The 23,358-nt window shown below is 38.1% G+C and overlaps 1 protein-coding gene across 21 annotated transcripts in view; it reads right to left on the reverse strand.

Annotated features, from left to right (window-relative positions):
• ROBO2 (roundabout guidance receptor 2) overlaps positions 1 to 23,358 on the reverse strand; it is a 1,593,247-nt gene that overhangs the window by 1,276,187 nt on the left and 293,702 nt on the right. For 8 of the 21 annotated variants that reach the window (XM_050956375.1, XM_050956320.1, XM_050956358.1 and 5 more), the window contains exon 1: positions 8,133 to 8,677. The exons of 2 other annotated variants lie outside the window; for them this stretch is intronic. In XM_050956375.1, the coding sequence (XP_050812332.1) occupies positions 8,133 to 8,256 (124 nt within the window). In that variant the 5' untranslated portion in view covers positions 8,257 to 8,677. Of the gene's footprint in view, positions 1 to 8,132; positions 8,680 to 23,358 lie in introns of those variants that run through there. 11 more of the 21 variants (XM_050956207.1, XM_050956386.1, XM_050956366.1 and 8 more) reach the window with 2 other exon arrangements.

Here is a 23,358-nt window from a genome sequence, read left to right on the forward strand (position 1 = left end):
AATTCAATGAGGAACTGATGAGTATCTTACACTTTTAAAACCTCAGCCCACTCAATTAGCTACCCAAACAAATGTTGGCCACAAAACGTATTACTTTCTTCCACTTCAGAGTCACACAGATGATTGTCTCTGAGTCACTGTAATAAGAGGGCTAAACATTTTTTGAATGGATTATTGTGGGATATAAGTGAGGGAAACAGACTATAAATTTCAGAGATGGATAATTTTTTTCTTCTTCTTAATGGGTTTTCTTGTTGTGCCATGCATCGATGAATAACTTTTACTTCAGATAAAGCCAGGACCACAACCTTGTACAGCTTGTTAACTTGTTTATTTTTTGTATTCGATTGACCTCTAAACCTTCTAATATGGAATGATTAGATTTCAATATACCATAAGCAAAGTTACTTACACACAAAGGTCACCTTTCTCCAGCTAAAGGTTGGATTATATGTGGGTCAGAGGGATTTAGATTTATAAAAAGAGCATTTACAGTAGTTGCTGCTAATATGGACCATCATTTCTTTTTAAATATGAAGTCCAGGACAAGGTGAAGAGCACTTCCTTAATCACCAGTAACCAAGGAGTAGTTCTTACTCACAGTTCTCAGAAGTTCACAGGGATGGAAACTGAAAATACAGTCAAGCACGTTGGCCTTGGCTAAACAAGGAAATTAGGCCACTATACTGGTATAGTTAAGGCAGCACAACCTTCACATACAATATGCTTATTCTCATACCACTTATTAATGTACAGAAAAGGGAGTAAGCTATACTGGTGTAAGGCACCTTTAGAGTTCTATAACTGCACCCAAAATAGGGGTTGTGCTGGTGTAAATATGTCAGTTTAAAAAAAATCACTCAATCAGCTTAGTTATATCAGTACAAAAACTGCACATAGACTAAGCCTCAAGGAAAGTCCAAACCCAACTCCCTGACACTCAGAGGAAACAGGAGCTCTAAAAGAGTTAGAGCTTCACACAGTCATTTTAAGAATACTGTTACGAGGAGTGTTGAGAATAATTATTTTGAGCATTCACAAACCTGACTGAAGTTAACAGAGGCTGCAGGTGCTCAGTACCTCTGAAAAGTGGGTGTAAAATGATTGAGGTTCAGCCCAAACTAAGATTTCATTTTTTAGTTTCTTTTCACTGTGATCTCAAGAGCAAAGGCTGGGGGAGAAAAAAAAATGCTTTTTAAAAAGATTTTGCTGCTGGTGCTGAACTGTGTGGTTCCCTCCACCCAATTAAAAGCCATTTTTCAGTTTAACACATACATACATGCCAATATTTGTTTTAATCCTCAACTAATTGAAGGTTAAAGATTTGTGTTTGAAAACTGATAACATGAAATTTGCTTCCAACATGAGCCCAATTTCAGCCTGAAACAAGTTTATATGACTAAGTTGTAACCCCCTAAAAAAAAAACGTAGTTTATAATGGATGTGCTGACACAGTCTTAATGAACAGTAATGCTAAAATACCAACAGCTTTTTATTATTGGCACTTTTGAGTCTCACTTTCCAAAATCAAATGATCTGTCCAAAGTTCCTGTCCTCTTACTCTCCCTTGATTTTTTTGAAGATATTAAAGATGTTTTCTGAAGGAATTTAATAATAGCTCTCAAAAGAGACAATGTACTGTAAGTACTCTTTAGATCATGCTTTCAAGTGTTAACACCTAAAATCAATGCTATTTAACCACCAAAATTGTTGTCTTTGAATATTACTAGAAAGGGAAAGCCAAAACAAGTGTGGCTCTTTCTTTGCCACTCTGGTATGTGTATAGGTTTCATCATTTTGAATTTCTGATATATGCTCCTACCACATTTAGCAGACAGACAATCTCCATGTGTTCGTTCTATTTGTTGACCTAATTAGGAGAGTTTGTTTTTGCCTACTAATTCTTTAATGTTGGTGATACTTCATAACTGTTCCAAATTTCCTTTATCCACATTTATTTTCCTGTAATTAATTCCTTATATTCCTGATTTAAAATTTTTCTCAGGTTTACAAATATAACTTTGGTTAAGGAGTTTTTAATATGTGGACAGACATTTCAGGCTAAGTAGAGTGTATGAAGATGTGAAATGGGACCAGATAAGACCTTGATCTTGCAGGGAAATACAGGAAGTCTGCAGGAAACCCTGTGCACCTCCATGGAGCCCCTTTGACTTCAATGAGACTCTATGAGGGTACAGGGCTCTGCTGTGTGCACTCCACTGCCTTGGAAGTGAACCCTAAAGTAAAGAGAAAAAGTGAACTTAAAAGACCAAACCATTGCACAGTCTCAAATGCTCAAATAAACACTAATTTTCTTTTAAACATGCACAAAGATTAGCTTTTTCAGACTTCCTCAGTATTTGAAAGAGTCACATCTATTACTTTATGTACTTTTAGACTAAAATTGCAGGCCCAAATGTTCAAACAAGTTTGGCTCCTAGATCTCTACTTAAGCACCCAAATACAAGCAGCCTAATTTTCAAAGTTATTGAACTTCTAAGGACTTTATAGTGATTTGTGTGTTTTTAACTGCTTCTGAAAATCAGAACCTTTTATGTTGGCTTCCTTTCATCAGCTGATCTTTGGGTCAGCACCTGAGCTTGAGCATGGATGGTATACAACATATCTATAAAAATGGAACTGATGATAAAGCTTAACATAAGTAATATGCTCAGTATGACATGAATATATATGCTGATCAGTCTGCAGACAGCCTGAAAGAGTCACACTCTATAATTACATTCAAACAATAATGTAAGCATTTTTCTCCTCCTTAAAATTAATACCTCATAAGTGATACTATTAGGACTCTCACAACCTCTATGTATCTTTTGCCATAAATTTAACTGTAATGTGACCAGAAACAGCAGTTGAAATATGATTCTGTTGCACTTGTATGATAAAAACTTGATTTAGGCATGAAAGATTACCATCTCAGTCCCTCTTAGACATAGTGAGTATGGCTACTCTGCTATAAAATACCCATGGCTGGTCTGTGTCAGCTGATTTGAGCTTGTGGGGCTCAGGCTGCGTGGCTATAAAATTGCAGTGTAGACATTCAGGCTTAGGCTGGAGCTTGAGCTCTGGGACCTTGTGAGGGGAGAAAGTCCCAAAGCACAGGCTCCCACCCAAGCCTGAACATCTACCCTGCAATTTTATAGCCCACAACTTGAGCCTGACAAGCCCAAGACAGCTGACATGGGCCAGTCCTGGGTGTTTTATTGCAGTGTAGATATACACAAAGAGGCAAAACGCATTACATTATTTTATACAGCTGGAAGAACGAATTGGATTTAATAAATTCAAACTGTTAATATGTGCCAATAAGTACAATATTCCCTTACTAGCCTCCTAGTTTTCTCTCTGTCTCTGCTTCCATAAAGATTTGTCAAACAGCTATGCAGTGAAGATGCAAGTTAGGTTCGTAATTATTGTGAGATAACACGTTAGGCATAATTCTATTTTCCCGATAGATAATATTGTTTCCAACTTAGGTAATACGTAGTTACCATGGAAAGTAGTTTCTGGACAATAATGTTTGGTATTTGACCTGGACCATACAGGTCCTAAACAGGGCTGAGATCCTATAGAAAAGAACCTTTTGGCAATAATTATCAAAGTAACTTTTCCCATACTATAATTCACAGATGTCCTTTTAGATCTGATATCACTAGAGATCAGTAAATGTTTGTTATTGCCTGAAGAAGCACAATCATCTTCATTATTCAGGGATATGCTATTATCAAATTACCCAACACTTTTGCAGGGGGTCCCCAAAGACAATGCATCGGGACACAATTCCATTAACACTCCATCACTGTCCCTGATACTTTCAATGAACATCTAAAGAACACTGCCACGTGCATATGAAGAAATGTTTATGTGCTTTCAGACATTAAATACTTTTCCTTTTATAACATGTATTGGCATTCCAAAGCACTGTGAAAAATGAATTCAGGTGGGGATAGGCATTTGCAAAGCTAGAAAATTCCTTTCCGATTTAAGATAAACTAAAAAGAGGATTTAATTGTCTTCTCAGAGTTTTTTGTTCTTCGAGTCATAAATTCATCTTAAAAATTTGAATCATAATGTGTTATCTTGGCTCAGCGAGAAAAAGAAAATTCAGTTGATTTGTAACTCCAGGTTTTACTTTTAGGCTCCAGTTTATCTTGAACACTAGTATCTAAATCCCAATGCACCAGAGCAAAGCAATTTTTAAAAAGTTTTCCAAGATACCAAAATATAAGCAACTAGAAAATACAATTTGCTTTCCTTATATTTCTCCCAATGACAGAGTGGGCCAATTTCACCTCCTGGCATAAGTTTACTGATTTGATAGGAACTAAATGAGGAATAAATTTGGACTATTATTTAGCATCACTAGGTTCAGTCATTCTTGATTATAGGGCTTATTTTCAGAGATGTTGAACACCAAAGCTCCTTTGACTTCAGTGAGAGCTGTGGGTGTTCAGCATTTGGAGCAGTAAGTCCCTAAAGGATTACAATATATAAATGTTTGGCTGAGAAACGAGAACCATGTAATACTATTCAGCCAGGTCTCTACAGAATGGCTTACCAGGGATTGGAACTCTGGTGAAAATGTTCAGCTTTGACACAACTGGAGAGGTTTACAAAATCAGTAGTCTTCACTTGATCTGCAAAGCTAAAATGAAAACTGCCATATTGTCCCTCCTCTTGTAACAGGAGATGAGGTTCTTTTATTTGAGAATTTGAAAAATCTGTAAAAAAAGTTTAATTTAAAAAAAATCCATTATTGGAGATTTTCATTTGACTTTAATTAAGGTCCCCAAAGTTTTCTATTCTTCTGACAATTTATTACAAAAATACTCAAGTACAAAGGTACTCCTACAAATGGATCTAGGGTGCACAGAGCCCCATTGAAGTCAATGCTGCTCCATGAGGAGGCAAAAGTCCATTTTGCAATTACAATGGTAGGATAGAGTCAATTGTATGGGCCAGTTCCTCTGCTAGTGTAAATCACTATAGCCATTGACTTCAGCAGAGCTCTGCTGATTTACCCTAGCTTAGGATATGCCCTTTATTTCTCCAGATGTATACATACTACATCATATATTTCTTTTATGGACACTGTGGCTAGGAATTAGTAGCTTGGTGCCTAACTCCCTTGAGATACTTTGGAAATCCCAGTTTATATTTTGGGTTCCACTCTCCAATACGCTCCAGTAATGGTGTTATAGAATCACTCTTTTACTGGTAAAATAGAAATCTAATCGGAATTTATTATATTAATACTTCAGGTTGTAGTAGTAGTTTTTTTTTTTTGTCTTTTGTATAATTTAGAATGAAGGATAAAGAATAATAATGTAGCATGTATTGGTGATTTGACCATATTTTGCCAGCCACTCTTTCTGAAAGCAGAAAGGAATGGCCTAATGGGCCATTGGTAAAGATGCATTAGCCAGAATGTGTGTCTGAAGCGGATTTCAAGGCAGTGACAGACCTTTAGGGTCATCACTTTGTTGTAGGTTTAGCATTTTGAAATAATTAAAAGAATGCAATGATTGTTTTCTTTTGCATTGCAATTTTATGTTCCTGTTCAAATGCTTAGTGTAAATCAATCCTGTTTCATGTGTGAATGAGGAATGTGTGTGTTAGAAGATAAGTGTGAAGGCCATTACTGGACCAGATGTTCTAGGAAGGAACTGAAGACAAACATAAGGGTTCCAGGGGATTGTAATACACCTCTACAGAAATGTCAAAGGAAGGTAGATTGACAGCTCTAAAGATGAGACAGGCAGGTGGGGACAAGATAGCTGTAATCAAACCCAGCATGGGATAACTCCCTGAGATATTTAATGAAAAAAAACAAAATAAAAAATAAGAACAACAATTAATTACAGCATGATGGTGCAAAACTCATTGGTCCCAATGAAGGAAAATCACTATATAAACAAGGTGCCTTGCCAAGAAACTTTGGATTTGTCCTGCCAAGACTTCCCTGGATTATCGTGTTACAACTAACAGAACCTGGCTCATACCTACCCCAATCAACCTAGCCGACCACTAGATTGATCCGGACTCTGGACTGGTAACTATAACATCGATGGGTATGTATATGTGTATGTGTATATATGATTGAATTCATATGCTAATTGTTGTATCTCCAATAAATGTGGTGTGTTTCCTTTCCCCAGGAAAAAGATTTGGTATGCTTCTTATAAGCATAACAGTGTCTATGTGACTAAACCCCATTACCCACCAGTGAAAGTTTCTGGTAGGCTGGCCAGAAAACTAGAATCCATTCCAAAAAAACTTTGAGGTTTCTATGTTTGTTTTCATTCCACAGTGGAACAAACCCAAGACCTTTCAAAAACTCTTGTGAAAAAAAAAACAACCCCAAACAAACAAAAAAAAACACACCATAAGAGAGCAACCCACACCAAAACAGCTAGTCTCTTTTCAGGAGAAATTCTTAAGCAACTTTGTCTGCTTGAAACAGTTAAGTTTCTTTTCTTATAAACATAAAGAACAAGGTAACAGCATTACTCAACAGTCACGTATGGGGTTATTTTCAACCTGCCAAATAACTTCTTCAGTAAATATCTAAGTTTTCAGGATCTGGGTCCTTTGGTTAAGGGCTAAGAGATTGAACTGATGCACTTCTCATTTGCCATTCATTTGAAGTAATAAAAATAAAGAGGAGTTTGGACCCTAAAATATTTTTTTGAAATTTCAAGAAGTTAATAGTAACATCCATGCCTGAATCACATGCCTCTGAAAAGAGATCATGCAGCACAGAGTGAATAACAGTTTGTAATTTGAAAGAAAGAGAACCAGTAACAACATTGTGAGCTATGAGTAGTGTGATAATGGGATTTACAGGAACAGAAAATAAGTTGCAGATATGCTGTTCTGGCCACCTTTGCCTTAACAGCCCAGTTTAAGTGCCTGCTGGAACTTTTCCCTTGAAGGTATAGTAGGTGGAAGATTTGTAATGCTTTACTGCAACAAAGAGAACTATAGGAGGGAGGGACAAAAAAGTCTCCTGCTGACATGCTGTGATACATTATTAAAACTTCTTTTTAATATTGATGCTACTCTTTAACCTCAGATCACAACACTGACAGAAGAGGAAAACGGAAAGTGCTATTAAAGCTGTGACACACAGCATGCTGTGGCTGTACTTGTAAGAAACAACATTCCTAAGGTGCATCCAATCAACAATATCAAGAGAGACCTGGGGGGAAAAAAAACATCCTATCCAGCATGTATAGTCCCTTGGTCCAAATATTTATGTAACATCTTTTATGCTCACTGGGCCATTTGATTATCAGATCTTGATAACCCATGTTTTCCATAAACAAATATCATGCAAGGGAAGCAAAACAAAGTGAACTTTACAAAATGGCATATTTAGTGAACTATTCACAAAATATACAAGGTAATTCTCCTTTGCAGTTTCCATCTGCTGAAGAAAATGGATTGCAGCCTTCAAAATCCATAAGTGTTTTTTTAGCACAGCAGATTTTTTTTCAATAAAGTTAATACAATTTATCTTTATTAACACATCAACACCAATATAGTCAGCCAGCCAATTACTGATGCTGGCACTGCATTTTAGAACATTCATGTTCTCTAAAAAATAAAAAGTCTGCCTAATCATTACACAAAATATACTAAAAATCCTGCACTCAAAGCAGGTTGAGTTCATTTTTCCCCCTCTCTTTTTTAAATAATATAACCAGCAGATAGCAAGCACAGTTACTTGCAGTAAAAGCTATAAGCATCTGGCCCCAAGTCTCCATAATGAAAACAACAATCTTAATATTCTCACAATCTTGAAAACACTGGTTTCTAATTTATCTGTATATTTTTAGATGAAAAACTATTTCTGACATTCCAGGGCCTTAAGTGAACTTCTGCTATTTATATAGTAAGTAACTATAATTCCTCTAGGAAATAAATGATTTAAATAAACTAATAAGCAAACAAATTAAATTCCCTGCTTTGCTTTCAGATTCTCCCTCAAATTTAAGAGACAACCTAAAATCTTAAGCATTCAAAACAGCTTTGCTTCCTTTAGCTCAATATTAACGCTGGCTTTTTTAATCTCACCCACGCATTCATTATAAAAAACTTTTATCACTTACCACCCTTCCAGTGTTTGCTTTTGGTCCTACTTAGCTTGCTCAGCGTTGGTCCAGAGAAGAACAACATCAAAATGAAAAGAAGTTCAAGCATAGTAATTTCCCCCCATTTCACTGATGATAACATTTCCACAAGTTATTTTCATAAAATTTGTTACATCTTCTCTCCCACTTTCCACACACTGTTTGCTTAAGGAGGAATCATTAATCACTGAAAAATCACAGCAAGTAGTTGTTTTGCCATCCTTCGATGTTGAAGTAATATCTCAATGAGGTAGCCCTGAGGAAAGCCACACATTTCTCACTGATCCAGTTTCTCCCACACAACATGCAGCCAGCCCTGCTGCTACTACAGTAGCTATAAAATAAATTTCTGCTCCTCGCTTTGGTTTCAGTGGGAATATATTCCTCAGATTTCAGCGTGAGCTTGATTGAAAATGATAAAAACAGTAATGCTAGTGTCCAGTAGAAAAGAGAAAAAGATGTCAGGATTGTGGAAAAAAAGATGAGAATCAGTTGTACTGACAGCTTTAAGCCTGAGTGTCTGATCCTAATAGCCGTGCAATGGACCAAATTGCTCTTTTAAGAGTAATAAGGCTTCAGTGAAAGCTGGTGTCACTGCCACTTGGGTAGGTAAAGCTGGGCTTGAAAATCACCAAGAAACCTGCTAGAGATAACGACTGCCACAGTCCCAGTTCAGAATGTTAAGGGCTGAGCACAATACAGTATGCACACAGAGTATTAATCTCTATTGTGTGGAGATTTCCTGCTTTATAGTATATAAATGTTTAAGACTTAACTGCACTTTACTAATGCTTTAGTTCATCTAGTGCTTTTTAAAATAGAATTTAATCTTTGTTTCACTAATTATTCACATCATTGTCTGAAATATTTATTAGATGGAAAATTACAAGCCTGTGATTTTTTTGAGAGAGTAACCAGCAGGAAAGATAAGTCCTCAGCAGTATTAGTAATCTGTTTCTCATATAGAAAAACCATTGTATTGTATATTCTTATTCTCCCTGTCTTTATGATCTTAAAGCATTATGGGAGAACAAACTTTCAGACATATATTGTAGTCACAATCTCTGAGTTAATATTTGTTTATATTCTTATAGAAATAATACTCATACCTAAACCACATGATGTCTGTTCATATTAAAGAATGTCATTGTCCCAAAATATGTTGTCAAAGCTGGAACAGTAAAGACAAGATATTTCAGCATAACTATTCTGATTTTCCTAAAAGACTATACAGGGAAAGATTATCACATTCTGACTGCTTGAAATAAACAGAGTCCGGAGATGTCCAGCATCTGCTTAAGTATGCCCTGTAGCTTAAAATTGTCTACAGCTTGGCATTTAGTTATTTCCACGTGATCATTTAATAGTAAGCCAGTGAGCCACAAACCCGATACTGTAGATCTATATAAATAAAAAAAAATCAATGTCCTTAGAATGACAAAGCAATGATAGCCACAAATTACCTGAAGATACCACATTTTTAATGGCGACATGGTGCAATATCAATGCAACATTAAAAGATGATTATAAACCGGAAGTGCTGCTCGTTTGTTCAAATAAATAATTGTGCTTTGACTAGCATGAACAACTAATATAACCAGTGAAAAAAAGTAAACTTTAAAAAAAATGAACATGGGCCTCATAAACAAGAAAATATTATGGATCTATCAACCTTTTCTCCACCTTTAAAAATGGAAAACTTGGTGGGGAAACAAATATTTTCATGGGCTGATTAAAGGGTGTAACATTTGCATGTAAACAGAAAACAAATGCATTTTGATATACTGTACTCTTTAATCCCCCTTTGCACATTAATTATCAAGTTACAGACATCTTGTCAGATGACATGTAGGATTTGTTGTATCAAGGCTGGTATTTATGGATCTTGGTTGCCAAGAAATAAGATCAGTGCCTATGTTGACGAGGCACTGAAATGCTGCTTCTATTATGAATCTTCTCCTTAGCCCATTCCTAATTCCCAGTCTCACAGTTTGTTTCTAAAAGTATCTTTTCTCTCATTTACCACCCCCACAACATTACTGAAAAGGGGGAAACATGCCAAAAACACTGCCCTGAAAACTAGACAGTTGATTATTACAATACTGCCAAACATAAGCATTCTAAAATTGAGTCAGCCACTCTTACTCTCCATACCAGCCATCTACTAAACTAATGAACTTATTTTAATAATCTTAGTTTAAAAAATCTCCAACAGCATCGTGTAATTTAGCTGCCTTCTGATTTTTTCAGGTTTAGAGAAAAGACGCCCACCTCCAATTTCTAGGTTATCACTTAAAAATGCAGAGCTTCCCACTAGCTGTTCAGAATCACTATCCTGATTTGTTTTCCCTATCCCAATGCATCTCACTCATGGCCTGTCTACACTTACGATGCTGCAGCAGCATAGCTGCGCCAACGGCAATGAAGTTGCTAACAGCTTCTCCCGTTGGCATAGGTACTCCATCTCCCTTAGAGACAGCAGCTATGTTGACAGGAGAAGCCCTCCCATTGACATAGTGCTGTCTACACCAGGAGTTTGGCTGGTATTACTGTGTCACTCAGGGGTGTGGAAAATCCACATCCCTGGGCAACATACTGTAGTTATACCAATGTAAGTTTGTAGAGCAGACCCAGGGCTCAGTCCTCTTCCTACTCTTTAGGTCCTTAACAGTTTTCTGCCCAGTTTCTACCCATACAGCACAGGTGGTAGCCATCTTCCCTGAAGGCAGCCTGTCTTCAGTTCCATTAGAAACAATGGAAAGTGGCAGTCATTTTTACAAGGGACTGACCTACTGCCAGCTGAGGTTGTAGGGAATAGTGGCGATCTTGACTGAAGGCAGCCTGTGGCATCAGCCCTATTGAAATTAATGGAAGTTTGAGCCATTATGAATAATGGTAACCTTGCCAACTTTTACCATCAGAAAACAGGAGATCATGGAAGGCTGGATTAAGGTACAGGCACTATAGGCACATGCCTGTGGCTCCAGATTCTTGAATCATGATGCATCAGAATGTTTAAAAATGAAAGCAGTTTTCTAGCCGTCGTGACCCATAACTGAAGCCAGGATGTCTACATAAGGCTGAAAACAGCCTGAACAATGACTCTGAGTGATGAATTGCAATGTTACTATCTTATCACAAGTCTTGTCATATTTGATGAGTTTTTGAAAGCCCCAAGTCCTGGAGTCATGCTATTTCATAAAAATAGCAGTTTTCATTTCTTTTAATCTGTGTTTCCAGCCCTTGTGGTTGGAGAAAAGTTTGAATATGTAACCCCAGTGCACCATAATGGCTCAGAAACCAGACAGTCCCATTTTTAATCTCACAATTTTTAAGACAGTCTTGTGACTTTTTATTTAAAAACATGACTCATGATTTTTGAGCATTTAAGGTTGGCAATACTGAACTGCATCATAATGAAGTGTTAATTGCAAGATTTATTGCTTTGGCAGTGGGGGTAGGAGAGAGAAAGACACCACCACCACCCCAGCAGAGTTTTCAGAGGAAGGGAGGACAAAAACATGCAGTGGGCTCAGCTTATGTGCCTAACCAGATACACTGGTGGCTAGGGTTATCATAATGTTGCCCCTTTCTTTAGCATGAGGGCAGGAGAGGGCCCCTGCTTCTATACAGTGTTCCTGAGGTGAGAGGGAAAAGACAGCTGTAACTTCTGGGAGAAGGGAAATGCTACTAACATTGCTTTACGCTGATTTCGTCAGCCCTGAGATCATGAGACTCTTTAAAAACAAAGAAAACAAGCCAACCTATTAGCACGAGACTCATAATGCAATCTCAATCACTGTCTCCACAGTAGTGAGCATGATCATATACACAATCAAGTTACCCTGGAATTATTACCAGTTCTTGACAGCACTGCACATGACCATCTTCAGGAAAACACATTTCTAGCATGCATGGTTGTCATATTATAGTTTAACAATGGCTGTTCACATTTTTTCTTCCTCCAGACCTTTATTTTTACCTTAGAACAGCCAGGTGCATAGGGTTTCAGGACTGCAGTGTCAGCTGAACCCACCCTGGTTCAGAGGTTCTAAAACTGAACAAAGCTGCAGAAGTTTTGCTGACTCATTCTCTTGAGGCCTTTAAACCACAATTTAAGGACTTCAATAACTCAGATATAGGTTAGAGGTTTGTTACAGGAGTGGGTGGCTAAGATTCTGTGGCCTGCATTGCACAGAAGGTCAGACTAGATGATCATAATGGTTCCTTCTGACCTTGAGTCTGAGTCTATAAGGTAACTCATTAACTCCACTCTGGATATACAGGAGGAAGGAACGGATCTCAAGAGGAAAGTAGTGAGCTAAGGGAAACCTGGTGTTGCCCTCTCTTGTGATATTTGGCATTTTGTTAAAGCTCTAGGGCCTGAAGTCATGTAATTACAGGGAAAAAAATCATATTCTTGGATTTGGAGTGAGGGGGGAGAGGAGAGGCTTTAAGTCAATTTATAGCCCTCATGGCTGCCAAGCAAAGCTTGGAAAGGCTGAAAGACTAGAAGGCAAATAAAAAGAGCCCAACATCTCTTAAAATATCATGATTTTTGAATGTTTTGGGTTGGTAATATTGGCAAGTAAGCAGTCTCTTCTATCCATATATCTATACCTCATTTAATTCTCTCTTGCCTCTGGCACACAGCCACATCTGCCAATTCTCCTTAGAAAGAGAAAATAATCTTTCCTTATGGCTTTTTTACAAGAGGAGTTAACTCTGTGTTGGAACACCCTTATTCCAAAATAAGAATGCTTTAATCCAAATTAACATAATCCATTTCAGTGTGGATTAAGATAATTTAGAATAAAGCACTCATTCCAGAATAAATCCATTCCCTCACAGAGTTAATCTGGAATATGTATTCTGCTTTAAATTTACACCCTACCTTAATCCAAATTAACTTCCCTGTGTAGATGAATCCTAAAATTTGGGGGAGGGAGGGGACTGTATGACAGTTTGCTTAAATCATGGTTTTGAGACTATTTAATGACATTAGATTTCTATTTCTTGCATATTTGCTCTCTCCTTCTGCTCTCATTGACAAGAGAAAGTACACTGCAATTAGAAAGTCAGAGTTATTTTTGTAAATGCTTAGGACATGGGAAAATAGATCACTTTGGAAAGCTGGATTAAGGTAAACTGAAGCCATAGGTCTAATGGAAATAGAGGGTTTAGATCTCCAACTTCTGTAGCTGTGTGTTCCCTCCCCCCCTTACGTTGTCCTGCACCTCCAACTCTTTTTTTGTCTCTCTGCTGTTTGCTTTTGGGGAGAAGACACCTTACCTACAGTTGGCCAATAAAGCCTGCAAGTCTGAATAAATAAGTCAGTTTGAATACAAGTTCTCCCTGATCAATGCACTCTTTGAGGATGGCAACTTTGAGTGGTTTGCTGCCAGGGGCAGCTCCAGGTACCAGCGCACCAAGCATGTGCTTGGGGCGGCAAGCCTCAGGGGGAGCCTGCCAGTCGCCGTAAGGGTGGTAGTCAGGCCGCCTTCGGCAGCTTGCCTGCGGGAGGTCCGCCGGTCCCGTAGCTTTGGCTGCAATTTGGCCTGCAATTTGGCCTGCAATTTGGTGGGTACGCCGCAATTTGGTGGGTACACCAAGGTCACGGGACCAGCAGACTTCCTGCAGGCATGCTGCCGAATCCATGTTCCCAGCGGACCTCCTGCAGCCGTGCCACCGAAAGCCGCCTACCTGCCATGCTTGGGGTGGCAAAATACATAGAGCCACCCCTGTCTGCCACATGGGGTCTATGGGGAGATTAGGTATGAGGCTTGATGGCTTAAAAATAGTGAAGGTGGCTTTCCTTGTTTGTGTCTGTTTTTGGTATATAGACTGCTTATTTAACAAACACAGATTCAAATCCTATATTGCTAGAATAAAGATGCTGTGTGGTTTATGTATATTATAAACTTTCACAGGATGGTTGTGTATCTTAATTAACAGTTTTAATACTGGAGATCTAATACAAAAGCATTAAATAGTACAATTTGTATTGATAATTTGTATCCCCTTGGACACTTGGTCTATAAATTTGTCTTCAGATTTCCAGAGCATATGGGAGTGTTATACCTCTTTCTTTTTAATAAGGAGATTATATACCCATAATTATTTTATCAGAATCCTCTCATTTCAGCCACTCAACAAAAAAAGCTTCCATAATATAAACATAATTCCACCTGTCAGAAAGCAAGAGACAAAAAGATAGTCAGAGCGGTTAAGAGCCATGCTCTGTTCCCTCCCCCTTCAATCATTTAAAAAGCAAATGAAAAGCAAAAGAAGAATTACAGGAAATATATAAATGAGCATGTGTATGTATGTATGTATAGACAACCATATAAGAAGCGGGACAGAAGATGATGACAGACATGATTACCAGTATTTTATTTTCCCTTGTATATCCTTTCTTGTCCCATTCTACAAAAGATTCCATATGGAAAGCAGAAATAATGAACAAGAGAAGTAGATTTTACTTAAAAGTCAGCAAGAAGAGATGCATGGGTCAAAGCAGCTTTGCCAGATGAATGTAGTCAGAGTGAGGTGAGGACCATGCAATGGCCCTGCATAATGGATGCCGATATAGCTTCAGCTAGCCACTTCTTGTGTGGGGATATCTTTTAAGTACACTGCTGAGAACAGATGTTAGAGAGTCTTTGTTTATCTAACTATACTGACCGTCTTTAATCCATTATGTTACAATTGCTTTAAATCTCAAACTCTTGTTTTGCCCATCAAACAAAACATGCCTTCATTTTCAAAAATGCTAGATTCAATTTAATAACCAATTTACTATTCAGACTATGAAGTTTCCAGTGCATGGCTTTTACTGGGAAAGTGGGTACTGAGGGAAAGCATATAAAATTAAAATTGGGATATTGCAACAACTTCTGTGATATCAGAAAACTCTGAACTCAAGAGTAGGCTCTTGACTTTTCATGAGAGCAACCAAGTAGGACTAGATATAGGATTAAATTATGCTAGACATCTTTATTTACAGGCTGAATAGCAGAATCTAGGCTCCATCCTGCATTTATGTACATACTTAATTTTATAATTACTCATACTAATTGTGAGCAGTCCCATTGGGATGGGGCACCAATTTGAACAGATATGGATAAATTAAAAGGGAAGAAGCACAACATAAGCCTATATACACAAAAGTGCAATCAAGTCTTTCTTAGGACAAACTTTCAGTACTTTCAGCCTGCATGGAAACAGAACTGTGATTGAAACAGATCTTCTCTATGTTTCCCCTAATGTGAATTAAACTCTGGGCCTGCATTTCTCACTTGAACACAGTTTTCCATTTGTTCTTCGCTCAGTTATTTTGGGGCCAAATTCATTTGGTGTTACCCCATAAAGTTATTCCCAGGAAGAATTTTTACTTTTTTTCTTGGGAGATTATGCAGGCGATTGATATCCCTCTCATCCTATTTTGTTGAATGTTTGACTTCAAGTAATGTGCAAGATATGCATGAGTGTATATTAACTTTTTTTTTTACCCATTCCAGTATCCGATCACTTGCCTATAACAGATTACATACCTTTCCATTAATTTCAGATCAATCCACTTGAAAGAAAGTCATATTATTAAAGAAAATGAAATTAGACAATCAAACCTGGTCTACAGCATGTTCAAAGACATATACATACGCGGTTCATTCCAGCAGTGTGAGACTACAAAAGTAAAACCCATCCAAATAATGTCTGGGCATGAGATGTGCTTTTGCTCTACTTGCTGTGAAAGTGTACTAAATGGCCACACAATTTTGAACGGATTCTGTGAAAAAATTCATAAAAGAAAAACTATTATAAAATGTGTTCTCACAAGGTGCTTTTATACAGATATAAACATAAATAAAAATAAAATTCTATATATTTAACTTCTTTTTTTTTCTTTTTTCAAAATAATCATGATAAACTTGAAACTGAAGGGAAGCTATTCTTATATGCTTACAAAATTATAAAAGTTCTATCTACCCTTAATCATCTGCTCTGCACATATCAGTGGTAGAGCTCCTTGTAAAAATGGCATCAGGGTAGCTTGTGAATGTTATTTTGATTAAAATGTTTTGACTTGGTTTAATCATTAATTCAGGAGAGTCCGTTACAACTGTTAGACCAGCAGATGCATTTAGCATATGATTAAAATTTGTAATATAGTTTGGACCAACTCTCTCTCTGTGATTGGGTTAACGCTCATATATATGGAACTGCTCACCAGGAATGACTGACTGCGATAGTTCTTCAGGAAAGAATTAACCATGCTCCTAGGATGTTAGGCGGATGGGCTTTATATACCCTTTAGCCATATATATACACGCTGGTGAAGGTCTGGTCTACAATTACAAATGGGGAGTATATCTTAACTAGGTTAAGGGACAACCATGGCATGACTGGGTCCTGTCACTCTCCTAATTGTGGAGATAGGCACTACACAATCAGGCACAAACTCCTTGATTATGGAAGTTTTCCAATATTATTTCCTGTGACTATGTATAAGTGTGCTAGGATGTTTCATTACATTTATTTCTGTTACCAATGAGAAATGGCGTCCTTGCTTCCTTCAACCTGTTTCTCTTTTGCCTTCCACAAAAGCACCCATTGTCTCCAGCAGTTGCACATGGTGACAAATAAGCAGCCAGCTTGAGAGTTAGTTTTAGATTGCCTGCAGGCTTATACTCTAGCACAGTTTTTCTCCACTTGGGAAGATGCAACTAACCTAGTTATGCTAGTTGTAAAACAGTAGACTGTTGATCCCAGAGATCCAGACCTTCTCCTATGAGCAATGAGCTGTCTTTCCTCTGCTTATCTGTCCTGCTCCTTTGTGCTAATGTTCTCCCTCAAAGGATCTGCCTGCTTAATTTACTAGCCTTTACGACATCTTCCCTTTTATAAATGGGTGGGACTTATCCTGGGATAGTTAAGACTATCCATCCAGGTTCTAAAATGGCCCCAATCACTTAAACATTTGAGCTTTTCACAAACATTAATGAATTTATCTTTACAATACCTCTATGAGGAAGAAAAATTTACCCTCATTTTAGAGTGGAGGAACCTGAAACACAGATTAAGGGACTTGGCTACAGTCACTTGGGAAATCTATGGCTGAGCTGGAAACAGAAGCCAAACCTCCAGAGTACCAATCCAATTCTCTACCATATCATGGGCTGTTGACGTAATTTTATGTTACTGCCTACTTTGTGCAGCTGGCAAGAGAAGCTTTGTTGCTTCAGCCGAAAGAATCTAGGCTCCAATCCTGCAAGGAGAACCATTTGGGCAGACCCCTATGTCAACACCAAGCCTTCATGAGTTCAGTAGGACACTGCAGGAATTCAGGAGTTTCCTTTCATGGATATCCTGCAGATTCAAAGCCTAGATTGTCCAGGAAAGCTATGAAATGTTAATTTTAAACTAGAATTTTTTCAACTGAAACATCCTTTTTCTTTGGTTCTGCGTGTTAAGAATTTCTCTTTAACTACTAGCCTAATATTGTCCAATTTCTGGTAGGGGCCTGTACTACAACCCTATAAGGGTTTTCTTAGGATTTTTGTTAGCCTCAGACAGGAGCAGAATCTGTGTTAGCCAATTCTTCTCTCTCTCTCTCTCGCACACATGAGCACACACACACAGAGCAAATAAACTCTTAAATTTCCACATTCCACTTTAAACTACAAACTGTACATCCATCTTCCACAGCTGTACAATGCTTGGGCAGCCTGTAGTTGATTTTCCATCAGTCTGACACATCTGCCATTGTAAGAATCCTGGAGGAGCAATTACTGTTCCATTGCTGTGATTGACAATGAGAGAACTACAGTCCTGACCGTCCAATCCCCAAAGGTTACCTATAGTTTAACTTTTGTTTATGGTAAATTTCAGAAGACCATCTCCATCCTATCATGGATAATTGGTAAGCTATGTTTTATAGAAGTACTTTGATTACAGAACAGTAAAAACAAGTTTGTATAATTGCTAGGTAGCATAATGAGGAGAAGATGATGCAATTACTTACATTTGGACAAGACCTGCTGTGAACTATTAGACCTTCAAAATTAAGATTTGTCTCATTGCTGTCCTTAAGTCCTCTCGATTCTTTGCAGGTTAAATAAGGTAGAATTAATATGCGAGATCTATGGAAGTCTTTTCTTACTTGTGGATAATATATCAATGTGAAAATGGGAATTTATTAGATTACGGATAATCATAAACATCTGTATAATTTAAATAATTCTCTATTCATATATGCTAGTGGTGATGCTCAGTATTATACCAAATCACTTTCTAGCTTATAAATATAGATCTAAGTTCTTTCTATGATACAGGTCAATAGTGCAGTTAAGTTTATCAGAAATTATGGTTACTAATATTGACTTTTGCAATTTTTCCAGTGCTTACTTTTAAAAGTTTTCTCCCAATATATGCTATACATGTATTTCTTAATAGATTTAATTATATAAATAAAATAGACCTGTATTGGTTTAAAAAAAATACAGATAAGTATGGCCATACTGGGTCAGACCAAAGCTCCATCTAGCCCAGTATCCTGTCCTCTGACAGTGGCCAATGGCAGGTGCCCCAAAGGAATGATCAGAACAGGTAATCATCAAGTGATCCATCCTCTGTTGCCTAGTCCCAGCTTCTGGCAAACAGAGGCTAAGGACACCATACTTTCTCATCCTTACTAGCAGCTATTGATGGACTTATCCTAAATGAATTTATCTAGTTCTATTTTGAACCCTGTTATAGTTTGGCCTTCACAAGATCCTCTGGCAAAGAGTTCCACAGGTTGACTGTGAGTTGTATAAAGAAACACTTCCTTTTTTTTTAAAACCTACTGCCTATTAATTTCATTTGGGGACCCCTAGCTTTTGTGTTAAGAGAAGGAGTAAATAATACTTCCTTATTTACTGTCACCATATCCATCATTATCCCCACCTTAGTCATCTCTTTTCCTAGCTGAGAAGTCCCAATTTAATTAATCTCTCCTCAAATGAAAACAGTTCCATACCCCTAATCAATTTTGTGGCCCTTTTCTGAACCTTTTCCAATTCCAATATATGTTTTTGAGATGAGGCGATGACACCTGCATGCAGTATTTATGATGTGGGTGTACCATGGAATTATTGAGTGGCAATATGGTATTTTCTGTTTTATTATTTATCCTTTTCTTAATGATTCCCAATATTCTGTTTGCTTTATTGACTGCCGCTGCACATTGAGGGGATGTTTTCAGAGAACTATCCATGACTCCAAGATCGCTCTTGAGCGGTAATAGCTAATTTAAATCCCATCATTTTATATTGTATAGTTGGGATTATGTTTTCCAATGTGTATTACTTTGCATTTATCAACATTGAATTTCATCTGTCATTTTGTTGCGCAGTCACTCAGTTTTGTAAGATTGCTTTGTAGCTCTTCGCAGTCTGCTTTGGACTTAACTCTCTTGAGTAGTTTTGTATCAGCTACAAAATGTTGCCACCTCGTGGTTTACCCCTTTTTCCAGATTGTTTATAAATATGTTGAACAGTATTAGTCACAATACAGACCCTTGGGGGACACCACTATTTACCTATCTCCATTCTGAAAACTGACAGTTTATTCCTACTGTTTGTTTCCTATCTTTAAACCAGTTATCAATCCATAAGAGGGAAGGTCCTCCCTCTTACCCCATGACAGCTTACTTTGCTTAAGAGCCGTTGGTGGTGGACCTTGTCAAAGGCTTTCTGAAAATATAAGTACCTATATTCACTGGATTCCCCTTGTCCACATGCTTGTTGACCCCCTCAAAGAATTCTAGTAGATTGACGAGGCATAATTTCCCTTTACAAAAACCATGTTGACTCTTCCCCAACAAATTATGTTCATCTATGTTTCTCACAATTCTGTTCTTTATTATAGTTTCAACCAGTTTGCCTCGTACTGAAGTCATTCATACTGGCCTGTAATTGCCAGCATCACCTATGGAGCCCTTTCTAAAAATTGGTGTAACATTATTTATCCTCCAGTCATTCAGTACAGAAGCTGATTTACAAACCACAGTTGTTAGTTCTGCATGATACATGATATTGAATGTTGATTCTATTTTTGTAAACAACCAAGTAGTTCTACAGCATTAAAAACAACTTCATATTGAATAGTTTTGTTTAAAAGTAAGTGTGTACATTTTAAATGAAATGTTACTCAATATTTAATTTAAAATGTCTTTAAAACTTTACTATATTTTAATTTAACAAATCAGCCTCAAAACTTTTATGGAACCATTTACATATTAAACTATCACTTTGTAATCTAATTTTTTAATGCACCTGCCCATTTATTTTTCCTGAGGAGTAGGCTTGATAAAGAGGAGCACAAGATATGGTCATAAATCACCAGATAGGGAAAGACCACCATGCATTACTTTACACCACCACAGAATGTGCATTCTTGACTAGCTAGAAGGAAAAAAAGCAATGCAACCTCAGTTGGGTGTTCATGAAAGAAGTGTGGGGATAATTTTAAAGTTACACATGGAGTAGGACATGACATGGATCACCACAGTGATATGCGAAAGCTCATCCAGAACTAAGCATGAAATGCTGTGGGAGGAAGTGTCACACTTGGTCTTCTTCACAGGAAAAAGGCAGCAAAATGTCAAGCAGAAGTGGTTTTGTCTCCATGGTGGCAAAATGTAACCTGCTATTTACAAATGGGAGGAGATAGCCTATGGTTTATAAAGAAGTACTGCATAAATTAGATACTCTAAATAGAATGATGCTTGACAAGAGGGATAACAAAAGCTACTTACCATGTTTGGGAAATAGTTGGCATATTACATCTAGCAAACAAAAAGATTATATTGTAAATACTCTTCTTGTGTGTACAAAGATAAGTAGAAAAAACAAAGACGACATACTGGTTTATTAGTGTGGGATGCATGGAAAATGTGAAAGAGCCATGCCACTTATAAACAAACACCATGGATGAAATTGTGGTTCCACTCCAGTCAGTGTGAGTTTTGTCATTTATTTCAAAGGGGCCAACAGATAGAGAACCCAGGATCTTCAGCTTCAAAAACAGAAGCCCCTACCCACTTTAGCCAAAGAAATAAACTCATTAGCTTAAATATGTAACAAGTTCTTAGCTTGCATGTGGACCAACCACTAGAAAGAAAGAGAAAGTCAGTCAGTCTGTACTCTGCTCCTTATTACACAAATCTCATATTGAGCTCTTCGGTGACTGGTTCTATCACTAATAACAAGCTATGGTACTTGCTACAAATAGGACACTAACTAGGACTTAAGATGATCATTACTTAACAAGGAGCATTATATACTCAGGGTAAAATCATATCTCCCTAAGAGGGTCTCTTTTTACAAGCGCTTGATTAGCTTCTTTGAGATCTCCCATTGCTCCTCCACCCTTCTGGATGAAGTTTCTGATGATCTCCAGGGTTTATTCTGCTCTCACCTATTCCAATACACTGACAGCAATCTGAAAAAAACACTTCTTATTTAATCATGCAGTCCTGAATACTATGTTTTAAACTGGCTTAAAAAATTAGCATTTCCCAGCAATGGAGCTTTACTCATTGTTAGTTTTGGGGGGGGGAGAATTTGGAGGGGTGGCCAGTGGGAGCTGCATTTGGCCGAACCTGCGGACGTGGCAGGTAAACAAACTGGCCCGGCCAGCCAGGGTGCCTACCCTGGCGAGCCACGTGCCAAAGGTTGCTGGCCCCTGCACTACAGTAAGGAAGCTGAAAACTGAACCACACCAGCTCGTATCTCTGTTTTCTGCTTTTCTAACCATTACAGTAAAACAATGAACTGTTTAGCATTTGAGGGTTTAAACCCTCAAAATGTTATTTCAAGGCAGCAAGGCTACATTGTGTAAATAACATATATCTGAAATATTAATACTACATAGATTTATATTAACCAAATATATTTGGTCATATTTAAAACACCTGTTTCACTTTGAAATTTAAGTTTTCAAATAGTTTACGTTTGCAATTGTGCAGTAATAAATGTTAATTAAGGATATGTTCAGCTATCACCTTCTTTGTCTTCTTTTATTTATGGATTAGGATAAAGTCATATCTTCTACTCTGACATATAATGCAAAAATGGCACTCATTCTCAACACAGATGTGTTCCCTTTATGTATTCAGTCATGTCCACTGCCTTTAATGACAAAAACGTTTTAATGTTTTACTCCTCTTAGCACTGCATAGCCAACAGTATCACAAGAAAATGAACTATATTTTAATCTGTTCTACACATCATTCACAGCATTGTTAACTAACTTCTAGTCTCAGGGTGAAAGTCTGTCATACCCAGGTTAACCACACTGGATTACAACTGAAGTCAGAGGGTGTCAAAGAAGCAAGAATTTGGGGAGAGGGGAGAAGGAAGTTTTGCTGATGTAAATGAAGGAGGAATTTGGCCTGCAGAATCTTTATTAAAGGTGATGATGCATAAAACAGAAAATGCAGTGTAACAGGCTCGCCACCGTGGCACCTCCTGCTAGCCATCCTAGGAATTAGCTTTCGACCCTTTCAGTCCACCTTCAGCTAGCGATGTCATGCCTGCTGTCACTTCTGTCTCTATTCTTTGGACCCACGTCACTCCCTGCACCACAGCATCTTCTTCTGGGCATGATCTTCTGTCTGTGCTCCTACTCTGGTATTTCCCCCCTTCTGGGGGACAGGCAGTCCTTGGCTCACTACTTGCCCCAGCGGCCAACTACAGTCCAAGGTCCAGCCCGCTGCCTCAGGGGCAAACTGCAGTCTGGATACACTCTCCTCACTGGCAAGTGGGATCAAGGGGGAAGGGACTCGGATCTGCCCACTACTCCGGGTCCTGACCCTGGAACCCTATAGCCGGCAGCCACATGCTGCCCCTCCTTCAACTCTGCTGTGTCCACCACTTCCTCGAAGCCCTAGCACCCTCTCTGTCCTTGTATCTGGACCTCAGTCTGGCAGCCGTCAGTCTGAAGCCTTCTCCTGCTCTGCTGACCCTGCCCAGCACTACTCTGTCCACGGTGCTCCCACCTTCTAAGTCCTGCACCCCCGCCCTTCAGGGAGTGACTCCCTCATTCTGCTCAGCAGCCCCTTTTTATATGGGCCAGCCTGGCCCTAATTGGCTGTTCCAATAAAGCTTCCCCTGATTGACTGGACTATAAGCCTTTTCCTCATTGACTGCCTCCTGCACAG

This window comes from Gopherus flavomarginatus, chromosome 1 (genome assembly GCF_025201925.1).
Source record: "Gopherus flavomarginatus isolate rGopFla2 chromosome 1, rGopFla2.mat.asm, whole genome shotgun sequence".
NCBI lineage: Eukaryota > Metazoa > Chordata > Testudines > Testudinidae > Gopherus > Gopherus flavomarginatus.